At 55.3% G+C, this 26,528-nt stretch overlaps 7 protein-coding genes across 7 annotated transcripts; all 7 read right to left on the bottom strand.

The window, feature by feature from the left end:
- Positions 1 to 266: 266 nt before the first annotated feature.
- CORC01_05789 (uncharacterized protein) lies at positions 267 to 2,444 on the bottom strand (the record flags this gene model as incomplete). Its single annotated transcript, XM_022617431.1, has 2 exons — positions 267 to 1,784; positions 1,860 to 2,444. The coding sequence occupies 2 exons, from the start codon at positions 2,442 to 2,444 to the stop codon at positions 267 to 269; spliced, it is 2,103 nt and encodes a 700-aa protein (XP_022476042.1).
- A 562-nt stretch (positions 2,445 to 3,006) lies between these two features.
- On the bottom strand, positions 3,007 to 3,648 carry CORC01_05790 (uncharacterized protein; the record flags this gene model as incomplete). Its single annotated transcript, XM_022617432.1, has 1 exon — positions 3,007 to 3,648. The coding sequence occupies one exon, from the start codon at positions 3,646 to 3,648 to the stop codon at positions 3,007 to 3,009; it is 642 nt and encodes a 213-aa protein (XP_022476043.1).
- A 4,840-nt stretch (positions 3,649 to 8,488) lies between these two features.
- CORC01_05791 (uncharacterized protein) lies at positions 8,489 to 11,274 on the bottom strand (the record flags this gene model as incomplete). The annotated part of the gene is made up of 6 exons (XM_022617433.1): positions 8,489 to 8,579; positions 8,761 to 8,821; positions 8,909 to 9,068; positions 9,169 to 10,233; positions 10,318 to 10,549; positions 10,793 to 11,274. 6 exons carry the CDS (start codon positions 11,272 to 11,274, stop codon positions 8,489 to 8,491), a joined length of 2,091 nt encoding a protein of 696 aa, XP_022476044.1.
- A 662-nt stretch (positions 11,275 to 11,936) lies between these two features.
- Positions 11,937 to 13,354, bottom strand: CORC01_05792 (uncharacterized protein; the record flags this gene model as incomplete). Its single annotated transcript, XM_022617434.1, has 3 exons — positions 11,937 to 12,289; positions 12,384 to 12,813; positions 13,100 to 13,354. The coding sequence occupies 3 exons, from the start codon at positions 13,352 to 13,354 to the stop codon at positions 11,937 to 11,939; spliced, it is 1,038 nt and encodes a 345-aa protein (XP_022476045.1).
- A 2,914-nt stretch (positions 13,355 to 16,268) lies between these two features.
- Positions 16,269 to 18,791, bottom strand: CORC01_05793 (uncharacterized protein; the record flags this gene model as incomplete). Its single annotated transcript, XM_022617435.1, has 1 exon — positions 16,269 to 18,791. One exon carries the CDS (start codon positions 18,789 to 18,791, stop codon positions 16,269 to 16,271), a length of 2,523 nt encoding a protein of 840 aa, XP_022476046.1.
- Positions 18,792 to 19,955: 1,164 nt separating this feature from the next.
- Positions 19,956 to 20,347, bottom strand: CORC01_05794 (uncharacterized protein; the record flags this gene model as incomplete). Its single annotated transcript, XM_022617436.1, has 2 exons — positions 19,956 to 20,172; positions 20,259 to 20,347. 2 exons carry the CDS (start codon positions 20,345 to 20,347, stop codon positions 19,956 to 19,958), a joined length of 306 nt encoding a protein of 101 aa, XP_022476047.1.
- Positions 20,348 to 24,250: 3,903 nt separating this feature from the next.
- CORC01_05795 (uncharacterized protein) lies at positions 24,251 to 26,149 on the bottom strand (the record flags this gene model as incomplete). The annotated part of the gene is made up of 2 exons (XM_022617437.1): positions 24,251 to 25,392; positions 25,618 to 26,149. 2 exons carry the CDS (start codon positions 26,147 to 26,149, stop codon positions 24,251 to 24,253), a joined length of 1,674 nt encoding a protein of 557 aa, XP_022476048.1.
- Between the last annotated feature and the right edge of the window lie 379 nt (positions 26,150 to 26,528).

A 26,528-nucleotide genomic window follows, 5' to 3' on the forward strand; every position in this document is an offset into this window, starting at 1 on the left:
AAAGGACATGGGATAGTCATATATACGGGTAAAAAAAAAGAAGAAAACAATTTTTGAGGAAAAGATTTCGCTACCATGACAATGCTGAGCCCGTCAGAAGCTCCGGGAAAGGGATCAGTACCGAATCGCAAAGCCGGAGAAGCCTTCAACTCAACGACTGCCGAGAACAGAAACGTCATCGTCGCCTCGTGAGTGGGAGAACATCTCCCGGGGTATAATGACAAACCTGAAAAGTAAACAACGCATAATGGTGCCGCCAACAAAGATCAAATCCGCACTCCCGTCGAGGATGGTTTCTTGCCCAGCGTCATTTGACTCAGCGACAAGGTTCTGGCTGCCTTCTTCCGCTGGGGGTCTTCATCCTCGTCGCGTAATTCCTCCCCGAAAGCGCCGTAGCCGTGATGCTGCTCTTCTCGTGGCGTCGCGAAAACCTCCGAGTACGAGTCTTCGTCCCCAGGACCGGTGCCAACGCCCGAATCTTCAGTAAAGAACCGCCGGTTCCTGGATGCGGATTCTTCGTCGTCGGATGAATCCTGGTCAAATGCAGACACGCTGCCAAATGACTTGGCCGTTGGGGGAGGCTCCATATGCAGAGACATGCGGCCGTGACCGCTGGGTCCAGAGATCATGTTCAAGCGTCTCGTTAACTTCTTGACCTGAGACTCAAGGGCCTGCCTGGAGGCTCTTTCCGTCTCCAAAAGCGCGAGGAGCATTGTGTAATGATCTGCGGTGAAAGTTTCTTGTGGCCTATTGGATTCGACACGAGACAGTGCCGGTAGGCTTGTTACACCTCGGATAGTGGAATTCGACGTCGGCCTGTTCATTGACGCGGGGAGTTGGAGAGAGCCGACATACGTGGGCGTCTCGCCGAAGGAGGTGCGGGACTCTTTCGAGTGCGCAGAGCTACTGTACCGAGAGGCCGGCGCTTGCTGGCGGGAGAGCTGTTGAAGTGCCGGATTGACTGCAGTGCTTGTCGTCTGAGATGACGGATTCGACCCTGGGACCGAAGGCGGAGGACGTTGTGGTTGATTCATGCGGATTTGGAATCCAGGAACTGAGTTGCACAAATGCGTAACCACGTCCTCCACACGATGCATCCTCTCCTCCAGTGTCTCTATACGTGTCTCGATACTGGCGGCTTGCGTGATCTTCATGCCAGCCATGACATTCATGTGCGTCAAGTTCCCAAACGAGAATGGCTGAGGTGGTGTGTGCACCTGCCCCTGCTCGATTGGGGACTCGGGCATACTCATGGGAGGAGCCATGCCCATGAACTGGTTTTCATGGTCTGGAATATTGGACGACGCCGGCGATGCGATGAAGGCTGGGTCATAGCTCTCTCTCCAATATCGGATTTCGTCGCTTCTGCGCCGGACTTCAGACCGCCCTACTGGGTTTCGCATTCCGCTGAGGCTCCTGGATCGGCGCTTTTGGCTAACATCACTAGTGATGGCTCGCCCAATTTCTTCGGGGTCATCATCATCTGTGAATAAGCGACTACCGCGTACATGAGTGCTTGCAGGACGAGGCGAGAGGCCTGCGAGTTCCCCCTCGCGACTGCTGAAAGGAGCTGAGTAAATCTGACTGGTGGTGGCTGTCGCCGCCCTCTTGTGACCTTGGTACATAGATGGGTCGACATTGATGGAATTGCGCGCACTCTCAATGGCGGTGATATCCTGGGGCCCGATGGAGTGAGACCTCAATGCTCTGTCGTACTCGGTGATCGGCAAGGACGCCGATCGCTTTGGTTCGGCTTCCTTGACTCGGCTCAACCCGGAAGTGTCCTGTTGGTCCCCCGTCAGTTTCCAAGCTCAAGAAAAGAGTGCCATGGTACGGTAGCAGCCGGTGCCGAAACTTACGCTCTTGTGCTGGTTCGAGGCGTTGTACGTCGATACGCGCTGCGAGTCGGTTGAACCCTGAGAGCCTGTCTTCTTTTTGCGACCGAATAGCTTCCCCAATGCGCCGCGCAATGTTGACTTTTTGCGCTGTGGCCGATCCTTGCTCGCGCCCGTCTGTCCAGATGACGCGCTCACAGCCGAATACCGCAAGTTGCTGGATCCGTTTGTTCTTCTTTGTGACTGAGGTGTGTTGGCGTGTGTCGCAGGCGTTGGTGATGATGCTGAACCGGAGCCAGAGCCGGCGGAACCCGTTGGTGCCATCACCGAGTCTGCTCTCGGGGGCTGTGAAACTTCGGGCTGAGGGACCGAGACGATCGAACCAGCCCTTTGTTCGGCCTGCGGAGGATGCATCATTTGCTCCTTCATGTCGCCTTCGGTCAAAGGCGTAGCAATCCCAGTGCCCGGGTTGCGCATTGGAAATTCGTCGTCGACCGGGCTGGGGATGGGAATCGGGCCTGATATCTTGCCTCGAATGGACTGGCCCGTTAAAGATCGAGGCACTGTGCCAGTAGCGGCGGGTGGGTTGGCCGACTTGAAGAGGCCCATGGCAGTTCCAGCAATTGGTGATTACGTCTCGCGTGGCTCTAGGCTAGAGCGAGTGTGAACGAGGCCGGAGAACGAAGAGCGTTGTTTATGATGGTCGACCACTTTTAAGCCATGAAGTTGGTGATGTCCAAAGGGAAATGGCGATGAAGGGGAGACGATGCTGGTGAGGCCCGAAAGGAATGCCAACGGGATGTCCGGTGCCGTGCCGTGACGGGTTGTTTAGTTACAATGCCAATGCCCGGTTTGCCAGTCCAGGCTGGGATTCTTGATCGGACGCCCCAGATGTCTAGGCCAGGTGGTGATCTATGCTGGAACCTGATTCATGGTGCATATGGCCAGCAATGCCGCCTGTCGTCTAGGCCTGTCGGTGTCGGAGAGGCGGAGAGGTGGCGAAATGCCCGTGACAGCTGCAGTGACGCTGAGTACAAGACGAAGGAGGGATGTCCAGTGGACAATCAAGGCACGAGAACTGAGGCGAATAAAGGAGAGCAACCCACGAGGGAATCGAGGATTGGGGTAGTAGTTAAGCAACTAAGAAGGGGGGACCCTAGCAGCGCATGCGTCATGTATCAAAGGAGCACCCGGGCAGGTCTGCGACAGGCTGGCGAGGCGGGTCGGAGGAGCAATGTTGATTAGGACGGGTTGTAGCGCGCCGCTTAGCCTGAGGTAGGGCGTGAGAGAAGAATGGTTGGCGAACGGTATGAATTAGACGACAAGAAAGGAATGCGTGATGAATAGCGGTAGAGGTGCAAGGAACGTGGGAGCAAAGTAGTGGTACCTGAAGCAGGTCAGGGAGCAAGGAAAGTAGGTATTCGTACTTGGACAATAAGATAGTGTACGAAGTAGTGTGTAAGACCGGTCGGAGAAGAAGCGAAGAGATGCGGTTGGTCCAAAAGAGGCTTCTTTTTTTTCTCGTGTCTACAACGGCAAAAAGCACGACGCGGCAGAGAGTTAGGAGAAAAAGAAACAAAGAGACAGAAGGGTGGGAGAAAAGGGACAGCAATGGCATGTATCTGTATCGGTTGTTCTTGCGCGGGATGTGTACGAAATACTTTTCGAGGTACCTTAGACCTGACAACAAACGAGCCAGGGTTCCTGAAGGGGAGGTAGAAAGACAAGGGTAGCTCTGACGGATACGGAAGAAGAGGCAGAGAGGCAGATGCAGAACAGACGCAGATGCTAGCGCGATGAAACAAGTATGCATGCACGACCAGGAAGATACGGACCATTGGAACGCCGTCAATGGTGCGTACTGGCCGTGTCTAGCATACAGTGATGGGGCCAAGCCGCAAAGACCAAAGAAGAAGGATAGGCCAGCCGTTAGTTTTCTATGCCTACCTTAGCCACCATCCATGCAGACCGTACCCCGATTCTGGACACCTTATGGCAAGGCACAGAAATATTCGTACAGAGTAGATCTGTTGATTCGAAAAGAGAGGGAGGAGGAGCAGGACAGCGACTCAGAGTGACAGGGCAGCAGGAAAGGTCGGAGGTCAAAGACCACTGCAAGCCGCAATGGAAGCCGAAGCGTCCCATTCCATAATCCATGGTGGTTTCCATTTCATTTCGTCAGGGTGGTCCTGGTGCTGCCAGCCTGCCCCGGTGCCCCTCGTGGCCTTCGCCGTAGCCGTTCGCTCGCCGCCCCCTGCTCCATGTCGTTCTTGGCTTCCCTGGCTCGGGGGATGGCCCTTGTTTGAGGCCAATGCTTGGGGCGCCCGGAGCAGTGGAGAAGGAGTAAGGACGTGGGAGCCCCCCCTGGCTGGGAGAGAGCATCTCCCAGAGGAGCCTTTGGAATTTGGGGGTTGTGGACTCGGCGTGGTGTCGTCGCGCTGGAGGCATACACCGTGACACCTCCACCAACTGAACTCGGTGTACTTGCCCATCCAAGTCAAGCCACCTTTCATTGTGCGTGTCGCAGCAGGCCATCGCCAGGGGATGCAGAGCCGGGACTGGCTGTGAGCTGCGGGTGTATACTATGTACGGATGTGTGTGTGCCTGTTGTTGTGGTGGGCATGGGTAGGTCTGTGTGGTTGAGAATGGGTTGGGATTGGACGAGGAACGTGGGCGGACGTCGACGTCGACCAATTCTCACGTTCGAGATATCGTGCGTCCTACTCCTCCCATGTAGGAAGAGGGCGTGTATGAGCGATGTGAGGGATGGGTGGAATGTGGGAGGAAGAGGCGCGTATTCGAGAATCGACGCTGTCATCCAGCCAATTCAGCGAGGTCGGTTCTCCGTCCATTTACAGGCACGGCGAACAATGTTCCAGGCGTCGATCAAGGGAACGGATGGTAAGCGGGCGGGGGGCATGATGAAGTGGAATATCGTGAGAAGTGGCATGCAAATGGTCAATACTGGGGCTCGTTGCACCAACTCACCAAGGTATGTAGAGGCTATGAAAATACGGATACACAAGCCTTGGAATCTCAAGCGTTGGGTCGGCATATTGGCTTGGAGAGACTCGATGGACCAGATCAAGGCCAAATGCTGAACTTTTCATCTCGTTAGTGGCAGTTCCGGTTCCAGGATCATATGCTGTGTCTCAGCCTCGACGCAAAACAGTTTGCCCTCCCGAACGCCTCAAAGTTCATGGCGATCCACGCGACCTGCCTTTTAAACGACCGTGACCATAACCGTACCCATAAGCGCGACCCACCTGTTGCACTGACAGCTGTGAGATGAGGAGCCTATCCGTACCTTACCTTACCTTCGTTACTGAAAGTACTTACCTTGGGGTGGAGAACTCCTGCTGCGTGACAACGTCTGTGGTCCTGACATGATATCTGCAGGCGGCACTAAGTAAGAAGGAGACCTGAAGAGAGAGAAAAAAATACTTCTTCCACCATAGTCCCCAGTATGGACCCAAAGGTAATTCCCGGCCCTGCCGGCTGCATTTCACCCGGACTGCTCGTCCGACGACCCCTCCAGGCTCCGAGAAGCTGCCGCATTTGGCGTCTTGTTTCAGTCTTTCCTTCCGCTCTTTTTTTCCCACCAACATGGGGGCCTAACAAGGGAACTCGCTCCCGCCGCCCGTCCCGCCAAATTACTGTGATTTGTGGCCCATGTCAAGTTCACCTCGCAGGCTCGCATCGTTAGAGAAGAACTTGCCTCCTCTTTTAGTCCTCGCTTTGCAACAACCCCGCGGATAGCGATAACAACAGAGAAAAAATCGCCGAGTGTGTGATTGAAGTGTAACCTGCCACACTATAAACGGATATTGCCACCCGTTACGACTATAGATTCGCATCACTGGACCCGGTTCTTGGCCTTGTCGCTACCAAACCCCGACTCTATCCATGCCGAACGGGGGGCATCGACCAGCGACAGGCCTTGTCTCCCGAGTCTCGTCTTTGGATCCCAGCCCTTCATCGAGTCGTCGGACGAGCGGCGGACGAGGTCAAAGCCATGCTGTTCGAGGGTGGTGATAATATCCCAATCATTAACCGACAGTGCTTGTGACTTTTAGTCTGACAGCTATTGATCAATACCATCGGAAATCGACCAAGGCTAGCTAGCATCTTCACCCACATGGCGTCCCAGATCCCGCCATCCAAGACCTCTATCGCCGACTAGTCATCCAATATCACGACGCCGCGCTAGAGTCAGCGAATGCCTGCCTTGACCCCAATAGGAAGTGAGCGAAGGCTGCGGTAAACGGAATGCTGGATTTCGGGGATCCTGCCACCAACGGCACTAACTTCTCTCGTCTGCCTGGTCGTTTGCACTATCTTATTTGTGGTCGGATGCCGCCGCCGCCGCCGCCGTCAAACCTGACAGCCAGTCACTCCACCTTCTAGCTGATCGAATGCCGATTGCCCAACGACTTTCCATCCTTGTGGTAGCGCTAGCTTCAGCTCGTCAGAAACAATGCTGCAGAGATGTGATTGCTAGTGTCCCGGACGAATCCAATGTGCCACCGAGCCGCAGGTTACGACGGAGCATTCCTTACTCGGATCGCTGCAACCACATGCCACGTCCTCCTGCATAAACCTGCCACCAACTTGCGTTATTCTTGGTTCAGACCAGCGGCAACTTCTGGAGGCTGCGGCACAAGTTCTAGGAACGAAGCAGTTTTCGTCACAATTCACCTTGGCCCCCTTTTTGGAGGAGCGAAACCCTTCCCCGGCCGCGTCTTCCAGCCCCCCCGTCGACAACGCGCAGCATCTTCGCGTCCGAGAGGCGGCCCAGCATCCACACGACTGCACAGAGGCCAACCGAACCCCACATCGCAACATTGAGAGGCTAAACAACCACATGGACTGCAGGCATTTGTCCGTCGAGAAGAGCCCCCGGTGTTTCTTATTGTCTGCCTAGCTAATGGCCAATCCATGTTTGGCCGACACTCGACGACCGTTCTACGACTCGTATCGATGTGGACAGTTCCTCCGCAACGCAGCGCGTGCTGGCTTCTTGAGCCTGTCCACCGTGACTCGTGGGGATCTTTGGCGACGGCTGAAGGCACCATGAACTCACAGCAACTCTTCTTTTGTGAGTAGGCTTTCCCTTTGTTTTCTGGTTCATGACTATCTGCCGGCACTTCACATGGCAAAGCGTCAAAGAATCTTGACAATCCAGCTATTTCCGGTGCCGTAATCATGATATAGCTTCAGTCAGGAGCTTGCGGAGCGGTTCCCTCGTAGACAACCAACAAACATCATGCAGTGCCTGGTACGTGGGCGGTAAGAAAGCCACGCACATACTCGCACCCAGTCAATGTAGCTCCCGATACGACATCGATCCAACATCAGAGATTCTGTCCCGCTCCGGCAACGGTTTGATCAGCTGGCCCAGCAGACCTCGGCGGAGCATCATATAGCGAGACAACCGACTTATGATCGCCCGTCAGCCCAGAGCCCATAGGCACCGGCATCTATAGGAGCCGAGTATAATAATCGGCATGGGTGGTGATACTGGCCCAGGGAAGCACATTACTCGCCGGCGCTCTCGCAGCTGGCGGAACACGCATCCAATTGGTGGTTTGCCCCGGAATTGGTCTCGTCTCATATATATGGAGATGAACCGTTCTTCTGGGAGCGACTTGATGATGCGGTGCAACCCTGATAACGATAGATGCGAAAGCTAACAGGATGAGCTTGCCACGCGGAGTCCACGCAGCGAGAGAAACGAGATGGGTTACAGCATAACTAACTCTGCGTTTCGTCTTTACTACAGACATGGCTTCAGACTACCTAACGCGAAAGAGAGACCCCTCGTCAGATTATAAATGATATTTTGCGCCAATAAGGATTGGGAGTGCTCTGTTGAGTTTGGGGTGCGGGAAACTCAATATCAGCCGCAGCCTCAGATCTGCTTTCCGAGACTCTACGAGTGTCCCTACTTCGTAATAAGGAGCCCCGAATTCACCACTAATTTTACAGCACACAATCTCTTTGCGTCTTCAAAGCAACGTACGGATACAAGTCAAGCATACCCTCTTCCTCGGTAGGAGAATTTGGCGGGTCTGGCCACGCGAACAAGGATGGCACAGGTCGCTGTCGTGGAAAGTAACCTGAAACATACATGGATACCAATTTCTTCGTCTGATCAGTGACCACTGACGGCTGACACCTGTGCCCCCGTCCCTCCACTCCCAAGTCTTTCTCTCCGATCTTCTTTCGTCCGTTGGTCCAGGACTATGACACGATGCAAGCAGCCTGTGCCCTAGCGCCCATCAACTTGCGTCAACGGACGTACCCTACCCCTTCCCCCCTTGTGGGCCGCGAGCATGGTTGACGACCGGTTCAAAATTCTACGATACGCCGCGCCAAAAGTCGGGCAATGCAGCCTTTCCTCTTTCGGCAACATTGGGGAACCAGCACATCGCATCGCATAAGGATTCATCCCAGCCCTCCACGGTCGCTCCAAGCGGGACACCATATCGACGAAGCCGGTTCGTCGGTATTCCAGATCGTCTGGTCCTTTTTGCCACGAGTCCTCTCGTCGCATAAAGGTTGACATTGGGGAGGGGCGGGACTTGCATGGAAGATGGCCCTCGGTGCCGCCGCCAACCCGCGGCCTCCCCAACCATCCCAAATTTGGACTTTCAGGACCCTTGAAGTGACGACAAGTCCGGATAACGCAGATCAGCGTTCTCCTCGAGGAAGTCCGTCCACCTCTTGAGGAAGTTACTGCCTCTGGTTGTGGCGTAACCAAGTTAGTAAAAAGAAGAAACAGGCCCGAGATGTTGAACGTTTGACGCGGCTCAGCAAATGTCTCAGGACAAGCCTGAGCCATCTGTGCAGAGGTTTCCGCGCCAAACGCCCCAAACCAGCTAGAGAAGAGGGGGGAAAGAAGCAACTTCTCAAACAGACTGACCTCTTGACTGTCTCTGAATCTCCGATCACCGTCAGCGACCGTTTAGGTCTCGTCATCGCCACTAGAGCGCATTAACATTCATGCGCTACTGTTAGCCGAATGCTGGGATCTTCCCAGCGGACGGCCGGTTCATCACTCCTGAGCTTACCGTTCAGTCGGCGCTTCTCGCCAAGGAACCCTACTTCTCCTTCGGTATTGCTCCGTACAAGGCTGACAATGACTGCCTCCTTTTCACGGCCCTGGAAGCCATCCACGCTGCCCAGCTCGATGCCTGGAAACAGTTCTTTCAGGGGCGCTAAAATGGCGAGCTGTTCGGTTCATCCGATGTCAGCTTCATGCTTGCGGCTCTTCGCGACGGCCCAGTTCGAAACGAATGCGGAATTAAGGGGTTGGTTTGGCCAGACGTACCTGAGCGTTGTAAGGGGTCACGACGGCGATGTCTTCTGGCTTCACTCCGGCGTCGACCAGCTTCTGGACGTGTTGCCGAACCAGAGCTCCTTCCATCTCATTGCTCTTGCTCTCCCCATGCAAGCTGAACTTTGCTTTCTTGACGGTGTCTTTGTCATCATCCTCGCTCCTTTCGGGGTAGTCGCCCCCTTGCGTGTCAATGAAGATCAACGGCTCGTTGGTATCTTCCGTGTCCTCGACCTCGTACGGTAGGTCTTTTAGCAAGCGCTCCTTGACTGCCTCCGCAGCAATGAGCTTTCCCTCGTAGAGCTCGTCGGACGGGAATCTCATAATACTTTCGTGCATGCGGTACTGCGTGGTCAGCATACGCTTGATGGATGACCCATGCAGGGCGAGCAGTCTATCAAAAAGGGTCGTCTCCAGCGTCATGCCCTTGATGTGCTTCTCGGCGTCTTCTTTGGGGACCGCCGCCGCGGCTGCCTTCACCTTGACATTGAGAGACTTGATCGTCGGCGGCAGCTGCAGATGATCGCCGGCACAGACGGCCTTCTTGGCCGCGAGCAAGGGCACCCAGCACTGCGCCTCGAGGGCCTGACTGGCCTCGTCGATGATGACGACGTCGAACTGCTGGTCCCGGAGCTGGTGACCGCCCGCGCCGTGCAGCGTCGCCAGGACGACCTTGCTCTCGCGGACGAGGTTGCTGACGCAGCCGCGCTCGCGCTCGCGGAACTCCTTGCGGAGCTCCTTGAGGTCGGCGTAGATTTGGCGCTTCTCGCGGCCGTTGCGCGTCTTTTTGATCGAGGCCTGCTTGGCGTCCATTTCGGCGCGGACGTCCTTTACGATGGCGCCCGCCTCGGAGGTTTGTGTGAGGACGTCGAGGGAGTGGGCGAGGACGCTGGGGAGGAGGCGGGCTGGGTGGCCGAGGCGGAGGATGGGGATCTTGTGCGGCGCGAGGCGCTCGACGATGTTGTCGACGGAGATGTTGGAGGGACCGCAGACGAGGATGCGGAGGTTAAGCTTGATGAGCTGGAGGATTAGCTCGATGAGGGTATGGGTTTTGCCGGTCTAATGGGAGGAGGAGGAGGTCTTTGTCAGTTGCGGCGTCCTCGTTGTGAGCCCACGGTAGGGGGGAACAGTGAGCAGACTCACGCCTGGCGGTCCGTGGATGAGGGCTACTTCGCGCGATGCCAGCGCGAACCGGATGGCGTCCTTTTGGGAGTCATTCAGGGACGGGTCGATCCATTGGATCTTGGAGAGGTCAGGGTCGGATGCCAGGTTCGGCGGCACCGGTGACGGGCTTGAGAGGCCAAAGAGGACGCGCATGAAGGCGGTGTACTCTGCCTCCGTCATCTTTTCGAGCCTCCCCATGGTTTGACTCATTCTGCAATTCGTCAGTCCTGTCTCTCTCTTGCATAATGTAAAGTTGGTTTTGCCTCAGATTAGGGAAGCCATCGCTGCTTGACCCAGGTCATAGCCGGGTGTCAGTAACGGGCGGCTTGGCCTGCTCGCATGAAGTTTGGCCTCCAGTGATGCACGGCTTACAAACCTCAAACTCTCCGGCATACAACTCACAAAAACAACACAAACAGTGGAAAGGAGGTGAATCAAAGGGGGGAAAGCCCACCTTCGGTACGTGACATCGTCAGCGACCTTGACAATCCAAACCCGGCCGGTAAACTCCCTCTCCTCCCCCTTCCCCTCATCGACAGCAACCCCAACAGCCTCTCTCCTCACCCTCGTCACGACGCCGCGGGCTCCCTTACTCTCAAGCTCTTTCACTTCCTTCTTCTTGGCGTTGCCGGCGGGCTGCTCCGAGACTAGCACGATGTCGCCCGGTCGGAGGCCGTGTTCCGGGAGCTCACCGGTGGCGGAGGAGACGGCGGTGTCCGGGGTGAGTTCTAGCACGGTCCGGCCGCCTAGACCTGTGCGGCGGGCGCCGACGACGAGGTTGGGCAGGGCCAGGCCTGCGCGTTGGAGGGCTGTTGGGGAGTGTGCGGAGACGAGGGCGGATGATTCTGCGACTTCGGCTGCGAGCTCTGAGGCGAGGAGGGAGAGTTGCGTTGTTGCGAAGGAGGGGGGGGAGATGGGTTCTGATGATGGTGACATTTTTTTTTTCTTTTCCCTGTGTCCTATGTGATTTGGAGATATTTTTTTTTCCTGATGCTCTCTCCGAAGTGGGCTACCTGTTTTGAGGTTCGTGGTATTATAATCTCATGTCGTGCGGGTCCAGTTTGATGAGAGATCGTACTAAGGCCGTGAGATGGGATGTGAGGTTGTCTCAGTGGAGAGAGGATGTGTGTGTGTGTGTGTGTATGTAGCCGTGAAGGTTGTAAGTGGTTCTGTGCGGGTCCCGCAGGTGAGGTGCACCTCGGTTTTTGACGTCATCTGATAGGTTGGAGGGGAAATGCAAACACATTTTACCTTGGGTAGGCACGTAGGTCGAGGAGCAGCTACAGCTGCCGTAGCCGGACACCTAAATGTTGGAACAAGCCATTGATGCAATTAGGTACCCTTTATGGCTTCGCGTCGGACAGAGATTGGTAGAGCAGGTGATATATTTCTGCATCGATTTCTCACATCTATATCGGGGAACTCCCTTCACGGTAGCCTTCCAAATCGTGAGTCGTTAGGGTATATTACATGCTCCTTGCTACGTAACCTCTGAATCAAGTACATGCTATATAAACATGTGGCTTTCGGAAATGGACGCTCTCATTTCAAGACAAAAGGGTAAATAGGCGTAAATGTAGACTTCAAATGCATAAAGGTCACCGCTCCCTGCTCGTTGGGTTCACAACCACAACCACGACCAAGCTCACGGCCATCAGGGCAAAAGCCACCAGAGACACAATGATGATAGTGCCGCGGCTCGCGGGGAATTTGCCCTTCATGACCCACTGCTGGGCGCGGAAGTAACGCTGGTACCCCAGGAAGAGGATGAGGATACTGATGCCCAGAAACGTCGCGCCGAGCGGCTTGCCAAGCTGGCGGAGGGTGTGGCTGTTGGGGTCGTCGGTGCCCGGGGTCGAGAGGGACGAGTTTAGGCGGAAGAGCTGGGTTACGGCGATGCCTATTGAGGCGAAGGCCAGGGATGTGCGGAGCCATGCGAGGAAGGTTCGTTCTGTAATGAGGAGCATCGCGGTTAGTTGGAGCTAATGTGCCGTCGTGGATCAAGTTACCCCCAGAAGGGTACCCGACCTAGAGGCCATACGTACCGAGCGCCAGGTGATCGCGGGCCACGCTGCCCTTGTTCTCCAGCTCAATGCTCTGGAAGCCGGACAGCAAGATCGTGTACCACGGCTCTTTCGTCTGCGCTTCTCTTTCCCGGTCCTGCCGCGCAACCGCGGCATCGTAGTCCTCCTCATCCTCCTCCTCCTCGGCCTGCGCCGACAGATGATTCCTCGTCGACTGGATCGACTTGCGCGGCCGCATGTCGGCCAGCTCCGGGGCAGTCGCCGTGGTGGTAACGGTGGACGTCGGCGCGGAGTTCATGCTCTGGTAGTTGCGGTCCGGACCGCGGGAGATGATGCCCACATTCTCATCGTGGGAGCCGTCCGCGCGGGAGTAGTGGCGCGGGGGGCTGACGGGTGCGGAGCGAGGAGTTGAGAGTCCGCCGCCCATGGCTTGTGCGCGGCCTCGTGCTGTCTGTTTGAGCAAAGGACGGAGGTGTAAGTAGAAGTACGAAGGGTGGCTGGCAGAGGACTATGAAGGGCGACGGGTCCCGGAATGGAAAGGAATCAGAACACCGGGACGAGCAGCAAGGGAACTGAGATTTGAACGAGGTCGAAATAACTAGGGTTCAGAGAATGCCTTGGATTGGCGGCCAGAAGGGTCGGTGCCAAGCAATGCGGAAATGTACACACACAGAGGTCCCACAGTTCCAAGTCCTCGGTTGCAATGGGTAGATGCAGAAGCGAGAGCTAAAACGTACCTCTAATATCTCGTTGATGCGCTCGTTGGTGCTCTGCCTCCGGGAGAACGAGCGCGGCGACGCTGGCGAGCGTCCGTCGCAGGAGGAGGAGCGCGTACTTAACCCTCCAGCAGGCGGCGGCGGCGGCTTGGTCGCAGAGGACTGGGATTGTGTTTGATGGGCATCGGACGATGGTGGAGGAGGAGGAGGAGGAGGAGGAGCTGCTGCTGCTGCTGGTGCCGGCGGCGATGCGGCATCATCGCGGGCGGAGGCCATCACGTCCGAGACATGGGCGTCTGCGTGCCCCCAGACAAACAGGCAGGACAGAGCGGGAAACGGGGTCTGAAGATGGCGTCCTCACGCCAGAACAAGGGTCGGGTGACGTGATCAAGAGGGGAGAGCCGAGTTTGAAAGGGAAAAAGGGCACTAAAAGTTTCTTGCCCAAAACTAAGGTCTTGGAAAACTTCCTCCCCGTTGAGCTCGGCGGTAGGTATGGGAAGCAAGGCGGCTGAATGGAGGTGCGTTAGTGCCATTTTCCTCATGCAATGCCGCCGTTCGCTAGCGCACTTTTTCGGCCAGCGGCGGTGGATGCGGTAAAGGGGACCGACCTTGAAGGGTGACGGTGAAGGACTGAGAGGGCGGGAGTAGTATCCGTAGTGTGATGGAAAATCTAGGATAGGGATAGAGTTTGGACAAGATGAGGCTGGCAAGTGCAATTCTTTCCTGTAAGAAATGAGACGAGACGAGTCGAGTTTCTGCGTCTTCAACGTGTACGTCTTGGGAGAGAACCCCATGACATAGCTCGAGCCCCTCCAAAGCTTTTGTCTGATTTTAATATCCATTCGGACGGAGGGGGTCCCGTCTGTCGGCTGGTTGGTCGCCGACCATCCCAAGATACAGGCCATCTCTGGGGGGGAGCCGCTCACCCCGCCGATGCCGATGGCACGGGGTACTACCCGTCGCTAATCGTACCGGCTATCGGGGCGGCTGTACGGGTCACCTACGGCCGGCCCACGGGCTGTCGCCAACCTCACTTCTATCTCTCACAACAGCAAAAAGACTTTCAATCCCACGTTGATTGCCACAAAAGTCAATACTTTGACTAGTTCCGAGTTGGAAACCCGAGTTGCAAAATATTTCACATTGCATTCAATCTCGCCGTGCATTCACTCGCAGCCTAGAGTTAGCACGATGTCACCCATCCTTCCACAGCGGAGATGAATTGCTATCTTGCAAACTCATTAGTCTTTCTCGGACAATTCACTCATTGGAGCCTACGGAGTGCTGCCTCACCATACCTAATCAGGCTTGCCCGTGTGAAGAATCGAGAATTCAATCGGAAGCAAAGCACCTCTCTGAGAAGTTTCCCATGTGACCTTTAGGGACCTTCGAAGTGCGGAGTCGTCTTGTGGTTTTGTGTAAAGTCCTGGGTCGACGCCGGCCCGAAGAGACACAATGATGAGCCAATGCAGCGCTTCGAGGCCGTTCGGCCATCGATTGCACAACGACTGACAGGTAGCTCAAACTGTCACGATTGGAGACTTTGTTGAGAATGCCATCTCGTACGTCGCAAAAGTCGATACGTGAAGCCTTACTCTAATGGCAACGATCCTCTGACCAGATAGTTTCATGTATTCGCTCAGGTCGTTTGAAATAAGTCCGCAGGGCAGGGAGGATAGCCTTGCCGTTCATTACTTCCGGTCCATTACAATCCGAGACCGTTTGATACAGCTCTTTCTCGGCCGCACGGGTGACGACTCGACCCTCCAACACACACTTGAAGATCTCCTCGATCATTCCGACAACTTCCCTGACTTGTTCCACTTCTCTGCAGATGGTCACCGTGGTTCTGAACTTAGGTACTGCGGCAGCCCGAAAGCTAGTATTTAGTCACTGAATACTACGGAAAAGAAGGGGGACATAGAGAAGCAGGCTTTTATAAATCGATTTTGAAAACCGAGATTGGGACACTTCCCCGTTGATATTGATTCCGGCTTGATTTTCAGGATCGCTAGGGTTGTTGCAACTCCTAGCGGTGATGGCTACTAGTCTATATTCTACACCCTGAACCACTCTTATGACCTTGCAGGCTTTGAGAGGAGGTCTTAAATAGACGAGGTACATAGTCCCGTACATGTATTTAAGTGCTTTTTGTAGTAGAGAAATCAGGCAGTAAAGATATCTAAACGATTGAATGACGACGTGAGCCCAATTAAATATAAGATTGGAAGATGTCAGCTATGAGGCTGTGATCCTCAGAGCGCCTGAGAGGGAGAAAGCGCGCGGGAGCAACATGGAGTTTGGGGTATCGCAAGCTTGTTGGGCTTTGCTAATTAGACTATTAAGAACGATGTTTGACGATGAAGACAATAATTATACGGCCCAAGCATAAATAATTCTTCCTATTCTCCCACGTAGTCAGAGTTTTCTCCTTGGTATACGTCTCATATCCTTGAAAATAGCTGAGGAGCAGCTCGAGGTAGAAGAAAGCACCTTCAACACTAGAGCCTGTATGGCCAATGGCGATCGTGATGCCTCACTGCCTCTGATTCTCTTTCCTACTCAGTTCCTATCTACAGGGTAATGGATGACGCATTCGCACTTTCAAGCCTAACATGTATACACATACACCAGTTGAGTTGTCGTCGAGAGCAGCAGGTAACGCCATTCACTCCCGTCCGTCTTTGTTGCTCAACGTTTTGCAGCCGGCAGTAGACATCCGGGTTCGTTTTGGACAAGAGACGTTCCCCTATTTCGGTTTTCAGTTCGGGGCCTTCATAGAGAAAAAAATGAAGAAAACAAAAAACCTTGTAATTCTTGCCGAGCGTTGAAAATTGAAGTTGAAAAACACCAAGTCGACGAGATTAGTGTGATTTTCCTACCAGAGGATACGGGGCATAGCACAATTCTGCCACGACTTCTGTGGGTTCGCGCGGCGAGGACGTTGGAAAATTGACAAGTCGGGATCTGAGAGTTGAGAGACAGGCCATGCCCTTCCAAAATCCTGGACTTGGAGTATATAGCAAATTCACAAGAGGCTGAAAACTGTGTTTGTGTCGGCGCAACTCAGCTCCTCCCTCTATCTCCCCGGAAGAGAAACCACGATCAAGTCACATAAACACAACTCTGGTTGAACCCCCTTGCCAATATAACTACTTTTTTTGTTTCTGCGGATAGAAAGTCGCCACTTTTACTTCCACAGCCCAACAGCGAGTATCTCCTCGCCACCGACTCCCCAAATCGACCTGGCCTTGACATACGCCGTCATGCTATCCTTTTCCTCCCCAGACCCAGCCGGGGCCGCCGCGGCCACCGAACACTTTGGCACGTTGAGGTACATCAGATACGGGTAGTCTACCGCAGTCCGCCCATGACCTTCGCCACCGCCGCCGACGGACTCGCGATACGCCCGCCTCATCCACGCTTCCACCTCGGCAAAGGAAGCCGGCGCACGCGTCGAGGGGCCAGAGACGGCGAGCCAGGAGATGGTGGAGTGGACGAGCATCCCCGACACCACGACGTGGCAGACGCGTCTGTAGAAAGGGACGTCGGTCGAGGGCGCGAGGTCCGAGGCTCGGTACTCGACGGACGACGAGGGGACGCGCGCGAGGCCGAGGTGGGCGTGCCACTCGACACCGGCCTGGCGGGGAAGCTCCTCAACTTCGACGGAGAAGAAAGGGGGGACGGGCCCGTCGGCCTCTCCATAATCTCCGTCGGCCGTCGCGATGGAGGACCAATCCGGGAGCTTCTGCGCCGCCGCGGCGTCCTCGCCAAGCGACATGTACGCCGGGTTGAACTTGCGGTCCCACAAGTCGGGCCCGCTTCCGTCGTTTTCTCCGTCCTCATCTTCGTCGTCCTTGTGGACGGCCTTCCACGCGGCCTCGGCAAGCTGGCTTTGCCGTCTCATGTCCGCCTCCTTCGGCGTGCGCGGGAAGTACGCCACCGCACTGGTCCAGAGCTGGACCTTCATCTCGGTGGCGATGCGCCAGAGGTGCTGCAGAGACAGTGCAATTTGCATCTCCATGTTGCCCTCTTTCTCCGTGGGCAAGACCATGCTCGCCGGGACGAGCGGGATTTGGCCTGCAATCGTCACCGCTCTGACAAGGGCGTGTGTCGTATCTTGACCGCTCCTCAGGGGCACATCGATAGCCTGGCTGTACGGGCCGATATTGGCAGGCGCCCAGTACGATCTTGACTGCACATGAAGCCCATTCCGCTCACGAGGCTCCAACGCTGGCTTTAAGGTCAGGTGAACGTCAATGGCATTTCCGGCCTGCAGATCGCCACAAGATATTGTGACTCGGGACGGAGGATTAGGGTGCTGGAACAGTTCGCTGTAGATCTTGTTGATGGCCGGGAAATCCGACATCGACTCCAGGACAATAATAGTATTGGTGATGGCCGTGGTGGGTAGCGGCGGAGAGTGGTCAGCAAGGAGCTTCCGAATTTGCTGTACTATGTCCTCGGTTTGCTGCTCGACAGACGAGCCCTGACCCGATCCCGCTTGAGCACCAAAAGACCAGTGGATATCATCCGAGGGTGTTTTCGGCAGCACCGGTGTCCTGCCATCATCCTTGGTGAAGCCATCGACGGATGGTGTCTCTTCCGATATCGATACCTGGTTATCACGAGCCGCAAGCAGTGAATCCAGGATACTCTGAAACCGATGATCCAAGGCATCAGGCACCCGGGGCGGGGAGCAGCTTTCTCCCGTGCCCGCGTCAGGGGCTCGCTTTTCTCGGACACTCGCCCCTTGAAAGCTCAACCACGACGTCCCGCCGCCCTCCTTTACGGTCCGCCTGCCGGACTCCGGTACCTCAATGGCCTTTCTGAACAGGCCGGGCGGGCCGTCCAGCACGAGCGTCTCGAACTCGCCCCCCTCGCCTATCACGGCACCCTCGGCGGCGCCAAACCTCCTGAGGGCACGCTTGACGCGCGACGCGCCCGTGATGCTGCTCACCTTTTCCCACAAAAAGTCGTCATCAAGCCCCGCGCTCGCGACCTTGATGATCCTCGCATCGAGCCCGGCGGCCGCCATATCGTGAAGCAGCTGAGCGTCCTCCACGACTCCCGAAACCACCGGGGGTAGCACGGGATACTTCCACAGGTACGCCAGCGGCGTGAGACCTAGGCGTAGCGCGACGGATTCCACGCGCGTCCGCTGGTAGGTGGACAAGATGGCTCCCGCACACAGAGCGTTGGCCTCTGGGTGGTTTGCCATGACGGCGCGGAGGAGGGGCACCATGCTTTCCGTCTCGTCCGCGTCGACTTCGGGACCCGCGTCGCCGTCACGCGACGGCACGGCATGGGAATCATAGTCTCTGTCCTCATACTTGGCGCCGCCATAGATGGGTTGCCGGTAGAGCGGCAATCCGGTGGCGTCTGCGTATAAGGGTATGACCTGGTGGCCGACGGTCTGGTACATGAAACTATTCAGGTCGGCTTCGTCGTCGGCCCCTTTACCAGCCTCCCCCTCTTCCTGCTTTTCTTCCACCCGCGTAGACTCATCCTTTACGTGATCCCGCGCGGGCTTGTGAATGACGGTCCCTGGGGCCGAGCGCGTGGCGTTGGGGCCGGCGCCGACGGAGGCGGAGGGGAAGAGATTAGCGAGTGCCACGAGTCGGTGCCCGTTTCTCTGGCAGTGCAAGGCGGAGAAGAAACTGTCCTTACCGCCCGAGACCAGGGCGATGACATTGAGCTGTTCGGATGACATGGCAGGCAGACTTCAGCCTGGTGTCCAATGTTATGCAGACGGTAGGACTGGGGATTCGTGCATGTGCGTCTCGCCGCCCGTGTATGTGCGGCGTGCCTTGTGCCTTGTGCCCGTGATCCGTGCTGTGCAGGCCCTCGCGCTGGCGTGTGCGTCTGGGCGTGAATGATAATGCGCGGAAGGCTTTGTGCAATAGTCAGTGGTCCGAAATTGACGGGCCCGTCTGTCTTTGCATGCCACGGAGCTATGGCGAGATGGGGAATGACAGATTCGTCTAGACCTCAAGGGAATCCTTGAATGACTAGGAGCACCGTATTCGGGACGTCGCGGCGTCGCGAGGCCGGGACCACGAATAGAAGGCGATGAGTGATGAAGTGGTTGAATGTTACGACTCGGAGCCAGTGAGGAACCCGGTACGGTTTTCTTGGTATGGAGGGGAAGGAGAGGACCTACAGTACCTGTGAGCAGGGGAGAAAAAAAAAAAAAAAAAAAAGGGGCCCTACCTAATAAGGACAGCCCGTTGGAAATGGAGCCCAAAATGGAAAGCGGGAGAAAACGGTAAACTGGCAATGGAAGGTCGAGAATGATCTTGATGTGGTGGTAGTGGTATCCGTACCTGCCTCGCTCACAGTAAATGGAACTTGTCCGCCGGTAGAATGCTCCATGCGACGTAAGGAATGGACGTCGCAATTCCTTCGATTGCATGGGTAGATGCTGGGTCGTTGTCAACCGTCAAGATGCCTCCAGCTCTCGTCGAATTATTCCCTGTTCCGGTATCCGTACTCCGTACTCCGTATACATAGTACAAGGTGAGGCGTGGTGAGGTACCCGCCAAAACGGCACGGCAGGTGTATGCAATAGAAGTTATGGAGACCCTTTCCTCCAGCCATTCCTTGCAGCGATTCCCTCTATCGGGACCCGGCTGGCCGGCCTCGTCTCGTTGTTTGCCCATCGGTGGATGCTGCCCGGGGGCCTTTGGGGGGTTTTTAGCATACGGTACATTACAACACGTGTTGCATGAGGGAATGCCGTGACGGAGACGACAACAACGACTGGCCAAACCAATTCCAATACCCCGTTTGCCGTTCTTTCTCCTCTTCGCCAGGCCTGGGCTGGCTGTCTGGGTTACCTTCGGCTCATGGGGGGGGGAAGGTGGTAATTTGGTTATTAGTCGTGGGCCCCGGTCGGTTCCGCGGCGCTGGGGCCTCGGGACTGGTCGACCACGGTGGGCTTTTCGGCCTGAGGAAATTCCAAAACCTGGCCCGGGGGCCCGGTCGTCTCGAACGCCTCGGTTCCCAGGATGAGGGAATCCTCAACTCCGCTGTCTGTAGGGGGCCTGGCCTGGCCTGAGAGGGGAACCTTGGGGTCGCGGGCGGCGACGGGCCTGTAGATTAGCGGGCCTGCCGTGGTAGGTAGGTCTGTGCCTGAGGTATCCCCTCTACTTCTCTTGCTCTCCCGAGATCCCTCCACCTCGAGTCTGCTCTGAAGATACCCCTCGTCTGGGCGGGCCGCTCCAAGATTGCGCTGGAGTTGCTGCTGGAGTTCGCTTCATGCCTCATGGGCTGATGGGCAGCTCCCCCCTCCAGTCAACCTTACACCGCCGACCCCTCGTCCATGACTTCCATGTAGGATTCTAGAAAAGCTCGACTCGTGAGCAACTCGCTTAAGACAGAAGTGCCAGGTGGAGGGAAAGAGGCAATGGACGGGTTGCGGGTTCAATGGGACATATCCATCAAGACTGGGGCGCCGGCACGACGACTTTGTATACCCGAGATGCCCGATTCGCCCTACTGTGGTAAGGGCAGCATGACTATCCGTATCAACTTGCGAAAAGAGCCCAATCCATGGATGTTGGATGGTGGTGATGGATCACTATCATTTCGTCAGGTATCATCCACATCGGCAAACATCAAGACAACTAAGGACTTCTTTGTGAAGTCACCCAGGCATACCACGTCGAGAGACCCGCCAACGGATCATCGCCATTATATCCATCAAGTGGCCTTCCTCAGGCTTGCTGTCCTCTCTTGCAGTGCATATCAGCAAAGAGGGAAGTGAATAGTCCACGAGCACGGTTCAAGCACCATCCTTCAAGCAACAGCCCACAAGACCTTGTTGATAAGCCCAGTCCATCATCTCAAGTGCAGGCCTGATCAATCCACAGTCCCCGCCAACTCCCCTCGTCCATCAGAGAACCTGGCAGAGAGCTTGGTCAATGCAGGATGGATATCAAGACGTTTTCCTGAAAACTTTTACTCATTATTGTGGGAGAGAGAGAAATAACGAGCAAAGATGGGAATGAGGTGAGGAGACGCATCTGGGTACTCAAGCTCAGACCACGAGACATCCTCTGATCCTCATGAAGCGGTGAGAGAGAGAGAACAGCAAGTATTAGTCTCGTCACATCTCGTTCTGCTAAACGTTCCTTTGCCATTTTCTTTTAATTTGCCGTTCCATCGCGGGGGCCGTTAAGATGAACAGAGCCAATAGTCCTGTCACCACCACCAACACGGATTTTCCATCTTTATCCGTGCTCTCTTGCCCATGTACGTTTGCTTCCTGCTCCGAGCGAGCCTAGCAAGGCAGGCAGGTAGTAGAGATGCAATATCGAATTATCGATTAAGAAGGATGCGTAGTGGCACGGGCTAGTGGGAGGCTTGGCTGCGGTAGGCACGAGATTGACTTTCTGCGTTCCGCGGCGTTAGTCAGGTACACGAGCCAGGTTACATGGCCCCCAAGATGGACTCGATATTAAATCCAAACGGAACCAACGGTGGACTTTCCAACCAGCCGGGCAGGCAGGCATTCAAGCAGGTGGGCAGAGTAAAGTTGTACTGTGTTACGGTGGTTGTCCGGGGTTGAGTCGAGGGACCTTTGAACAAGAAAAAAGTGCCGACATGGCAATATCCGTATCGACCAACCCAACCGAACGAAGCAATATCACTCCCCCACTCTCGCCGCCGGCCCTCCCCACCCTCTATTTTCTCTCGTATCGGTTGGTGGTCGGTCAGCGTCCTTTGCAGCGCGCTATACGACCTTGCAATGCGTCGTTGCTGACAAAACAGCTGACAATGTCCGTTGCGACTCGCGCCGCATTAATTGCCAACCGTCAAAGATGGTTGGTTTGCCCGTGCCGTTCCATCGAACCAGAATAAAGAAAAAGCTTTGACCGTCGGCTTTTCTTTCCTGGTACTCGTACATATAGCTACATTGCCTTTATTTCTAAAAACAACCCACCCACCGTCCAACATCACATCATCCCCCGCCCCGCCATGCAAAGAAGCAAACAAGTGAATATGACAGAAGTCTGAATAAAGCCACCCGTAATCCCCGATCCATTTACCGTCGATGGCATGATTGCGGTGAGACTTTAGTCCTGGGTCCCAGTTGTTGTTGCTACGCATCAATGCGCAGTGTACAGACCCGGGTACGGTGGAGATGTAAATGCGTGGGCTGCAGCACGTGGTCCATCAAGTCCACTCAGCCAACGACACCTCCTCATTTTTCATGCTGCTAAAGACGAAAAAGTCGTTTGGTGGACCTTTTCCCATCAGGGAAGAGGCTGTCTGGGCAGATTTGCCAAACCCGCCGGAATGCACGTGTTGTCGGCCATAGCAGCTGCCTTCGCCGCACTTGTCCAAAGTGGAAAAAAAAAATCACCTGTGACTCGTGAAAATGGAACAGTTACAGCCGGACCTCAGTCCGCGACCGAGAATGATGGGGCGGAGGGGGAGCTCTCCCGGCGGGCCTCTCTACCTACATTAAATACTACTTACCTAGCTATGTATCCGTAGTAAGGTACCTAGGCCGGGACAAACAAAGACGCGAACCACCAGCGCCTGCCCCTCAATTCCAGCCATCAGGCTACGTGATGAGTCAAACCCACTTAGTCGCACCCAAGTTTAGTTTTTTCTCGGACAGGTATGGTTCCCCGGGAGGAAGTGAGACCAACGCCCTGGACCCGAGTGCCCGACAAAGAAAAGGAAGAAAAAAAACGTCACTGCAAATGCCGTCCGCCGTTGAAGGGGGAGGAGGGGGCCAATGGGGCGTCGGTAGGGTGGAGGACTCGTTCGGTTAAGGCTGCGGCGCTAAGGCAGGTAGGTATAAACAAGTGTACGGATACTCTCAGCTCTGTACTGCGGAAGTGGTGTTAGCCCAGCGATCGCCCGCGAGACAAGACAATGCCTACCTAAGAAAAGACTAGGAAGAAGAAATAGAGAAATGGAACGGGAAGCCCAGCAAGAAAGAAAAAGAAGTAAGAAAACATCCGATTGGTGAACACGCATGACGGCATCCGGCCTGGAACCCAGGTGTCTTGGACCAGACCATGTCTAGGAATGTGGGAGTCAAGCCCCCATCGATCGATGAACTAGAACATTGTCACGTTGTTCGCGCCCGAGTCAGATCACACATTGAGGGAGAAAAGGTTCATTTTTGGCAGCGCGTAAAAGTGTTGTCTTTTTTTTGTGGTGTTCAGAAATGTGTTTTGTGTGTACAGGTTTACAAAGTTGTTTTTGCGGCGAAAAGAAAATAGTAAAAAGCATCTTCTGTTTGTCCGATGATGAGGTGACCAGCACTCCAAACACCCCTCCTCCTCCCCCGCCTCCACCGTCTTCTCTCAAAATGATTTGGATCCGCGACCAACCAGATAAGAGCGCAAACGAGAAGAATCCAACTGGATGGTGAAAAAAGTAAACACATGAAGGCGACGACTCAAAGTCGGGTACTCTCAGGGGAGATCCCGAAAATCGGGTGCCGCGCACAAGAAGAAAGTTCTCATGTTCCAAATGCGATGCTGGCTGCCGGCCTCCGAACATGCTGGAGAGATTACAACGAGCGTAGAGAAAAGTACGCTTTGGCCGCTACCAAAAAAAAAAAATTGGATGTTGAGTCTGGGTAGTGTCTCTGTGTCTTCCCTTGCTCTGTCTCCGAAAAAAGACCAAACGAATAAACAATCATGCTGCTGCTGTGTCTGTTTGAAACAAAGTCCGCCGTTACACGCCGTTGTCCTGGTTCCGGATTGCTCTTGCCTTTGCCCTTGCGTTCTTGAACTTTTGTTGGTGATCATCAATGCTGCCCTTGAAACAACGCATCCCTTCAACGCTGACCGTTTTCCCGAGACCTGTGAAAGGATTCGGCGAGTCTGGCGTCGCAAATACTGATACAGTGAAGACAATGCGTTGATTAGGAAATGCCCAAACCCGCTTGCACTTTTCACATGTGGCCCTTCCCAAGGCGGATTGTCTCCTGGTGGTTCATGACGGTCCCCCTGTGGAAGGGCACCTAGTGTTACCCTAGAGACCTGTCCGCGCAAAATATAGCGGGGGCTGGCCTGAGAAGGAAAAAATAAAAAAAACAAGTTGTCGTCATCAAAGTCGTATCGGGCATGATCGGGAGCGATGATTGATCGCTTTCGATTCTGGAGATTGAATGCGAAAAAAAAAACAAGTCACTCAGACCGTTCAGTCGGAGCGCTTGCGCTTCTTCTTGCTGTTCTCATCTTCCGAGGAGAGCTCGCTGGCGCTTCCGGGAATCTCAGAGGCAACCTGGAAGAGAACCTTGCCAAGAGTGTGATAGTCTTCGGGGTGACCCATCATGCTGTGGTCAAAGGAGTGGACGGCTGAGTCGTCGAGCTCCATGACGATGGCGCCACTGCCGTGGGTTCTGGCATGCTGAGATAGATTGTCACTGCGGGAGAACTTCTTGCCGCACTCGTGGCACTCGAAAGGCTTCTCGCCGGTGTGGAGGGAGCGGTAGTGACGCTTCAGGTGCTCCTGGCGGCGGAAACGGCGATTGCAAAGCTCGCAGACAAAAGTCTTGGAGGGGTCCTCGGTGAGAGATTGCTTACGGCCGCGGCGGTTCACGGGAGCCGGGAGAGGCGCAGAGTTGGACTCAGAGTCGGAGGAGCTGTTGGCCTCGGAAGCGGGGGCCTGGCTGTTGGAGCGCTGCTCGCTGCTGGCAGCCTGGGAAGATTCAGAGGCTGCGTTCATGCTGGGCGCAGGCTCGTTCGTCTCCTTGACGACTTTGCGACGCTTGACCTGGTGGCAGTCGTTGTCCGAGCAGGAGGAAGAAGGGCTGGGAAGGCAGGCGGGCGCGGAAAATTCAGCCTCGTCAAAGTTGAACTCCTCGCCGATAAAGCTGGCGTGGCCGAGGGAGACGACGCTGGAGCCGGTGCAGGCGCGAGGGCGGCGGACCTCAGCAGAATGGGCGTCGCCGAGATTGACGAGACCGTTGACAAAGTCGTCCTCGGACTCCAAGTCACTCAGGTCCTCAAATGCGGGCAGGCCGTGAGGAATGGCAGGGTTGAAGTCAAAAGTCGGTTGAGAAGGGGCCGAGGTAGGGGTCTTGGCAGAAACTTCACTCCTGAGCTCATCACCGAGGGTAAATGCAGAGTACTCGGGCGCCAAGGTCGGGTTGGAGGTGTTGGGTGCAGCAGCGACAGTAAGATTGCGAGGGTCGCAAAAGTCAAGATCCTGTTCGGAGGCGACAGACCTGGCGTACGGTGAGGGTGAGGGAGAAAGCGAAGGGCAAGATGCGGTGGACAGGAGGTCGCTTGTGTTGGTGTTAAGCGAGGGGACCTGGGCTGCTTGGTTTTGGAGGTAGACTGCCAAATTGAGTTAGCCTCCGAAAAACGTTCCTAAGTAAATCCCACGAAGTGCCCCGCCAAACTTGCTTCCGGCAACCACCACCCAGACCGCTGGGAATGGGGTCAAAAAACCCGCCAAGGCCCATGCAGCGCAAAAGTGTTTAAATTGGCAAAGTGAAAGCAAATAGGGCCCATTCGATGCGCAACGAGGCGGGAATTTCACGCTATAAGATTGTAACTTACCAGGTGTCATCGGGGGTGACCCGCAGCTGCTCCAGTCTACGGCTTGGTTCTCAGGCACTTCCAGCGTCTCCTTGAAGCCATCCATACCGTCGAGGCCATCCAGACCGGAGAACATAGGGTTCATCGGTGTCTGGAGGAGATCGTAACTAGCGTTGGGGCTGCTGATGGTGCTGCCACACGTCGACAGCGGCGGCGTCGAAGGGAAGTAGAGGCTCTCGTTGTAGATCTCCGTCTCGAGCATGATGGCGGGCTTATGGCTCATGGGTTGAGGAGAAGCCATAGGCGTCATGTTCGCGGGTCCGTTACTGTACAGCGTGGGACCCATGGGCTGGGAGCAGGACGAGTTGGGACGCGAGTAGATGGGCGTTGAAGGCAGGGTGGGAACCATGGGGTACATGGCCATGTGCTGGGAGATGTTGGGCTGCTGAGAAAAGTGACCGCGGTGCCTCGAGGTGTCGAGCTTCTGTTCGGGGCGGTAGTATAGGAAGGGAGCTTGTCCCATTGCCTGGGCCGTCATCATGGTTGCGTCCATTGTGATGCGTCTACTTGATAATCAGTTCCTAGCTTCTTCCATCCGTTGTTCTTTCATTGCTCATTTCAAAACGCACCAGACAAGTTTGTCGTGTTGAGCTGGGGTGTTAGTCGGCGGGGTTTTCGAGGTCCGCCTTCACTGATTAAATCGTGTATTGCGTGTTGTTGCGTTGTTGATGTTGCACACTTTGAGGTTCTTTCGAACTGAGTGATGGGCAGTTGGCCTAATGACGGTGGGTTTCAGTTTCTTCTGTGTGAAGGATAGGACGACGGGTCGTTGGTGGACAATGACCGTCTAGGTGTTGATGACTCGGTGAGTGAAAGTGTGGGTTGTCTTAGTTGTACATGAAACTCGTCCCGAGTGTTTCAATCTCTCTCTT

The sequence above is a fragment of the Colletotrichum orchidophilum genome (assembly GCF_001831195.1).
Source record: "Colletotrichum orchidophilum strain IMI 309357 chromosome Unknown Scaffold_41.1, whole genome shotgun sequence".
Classification (NCBI taxonomy): domain Eukaryota; kingdom Fungi; phylum Ascomycota; class Sordariomycetes; order Glomerellales; family Glomerellaceae; genus Colletotrichum; species Colletotrichum orchidophilum.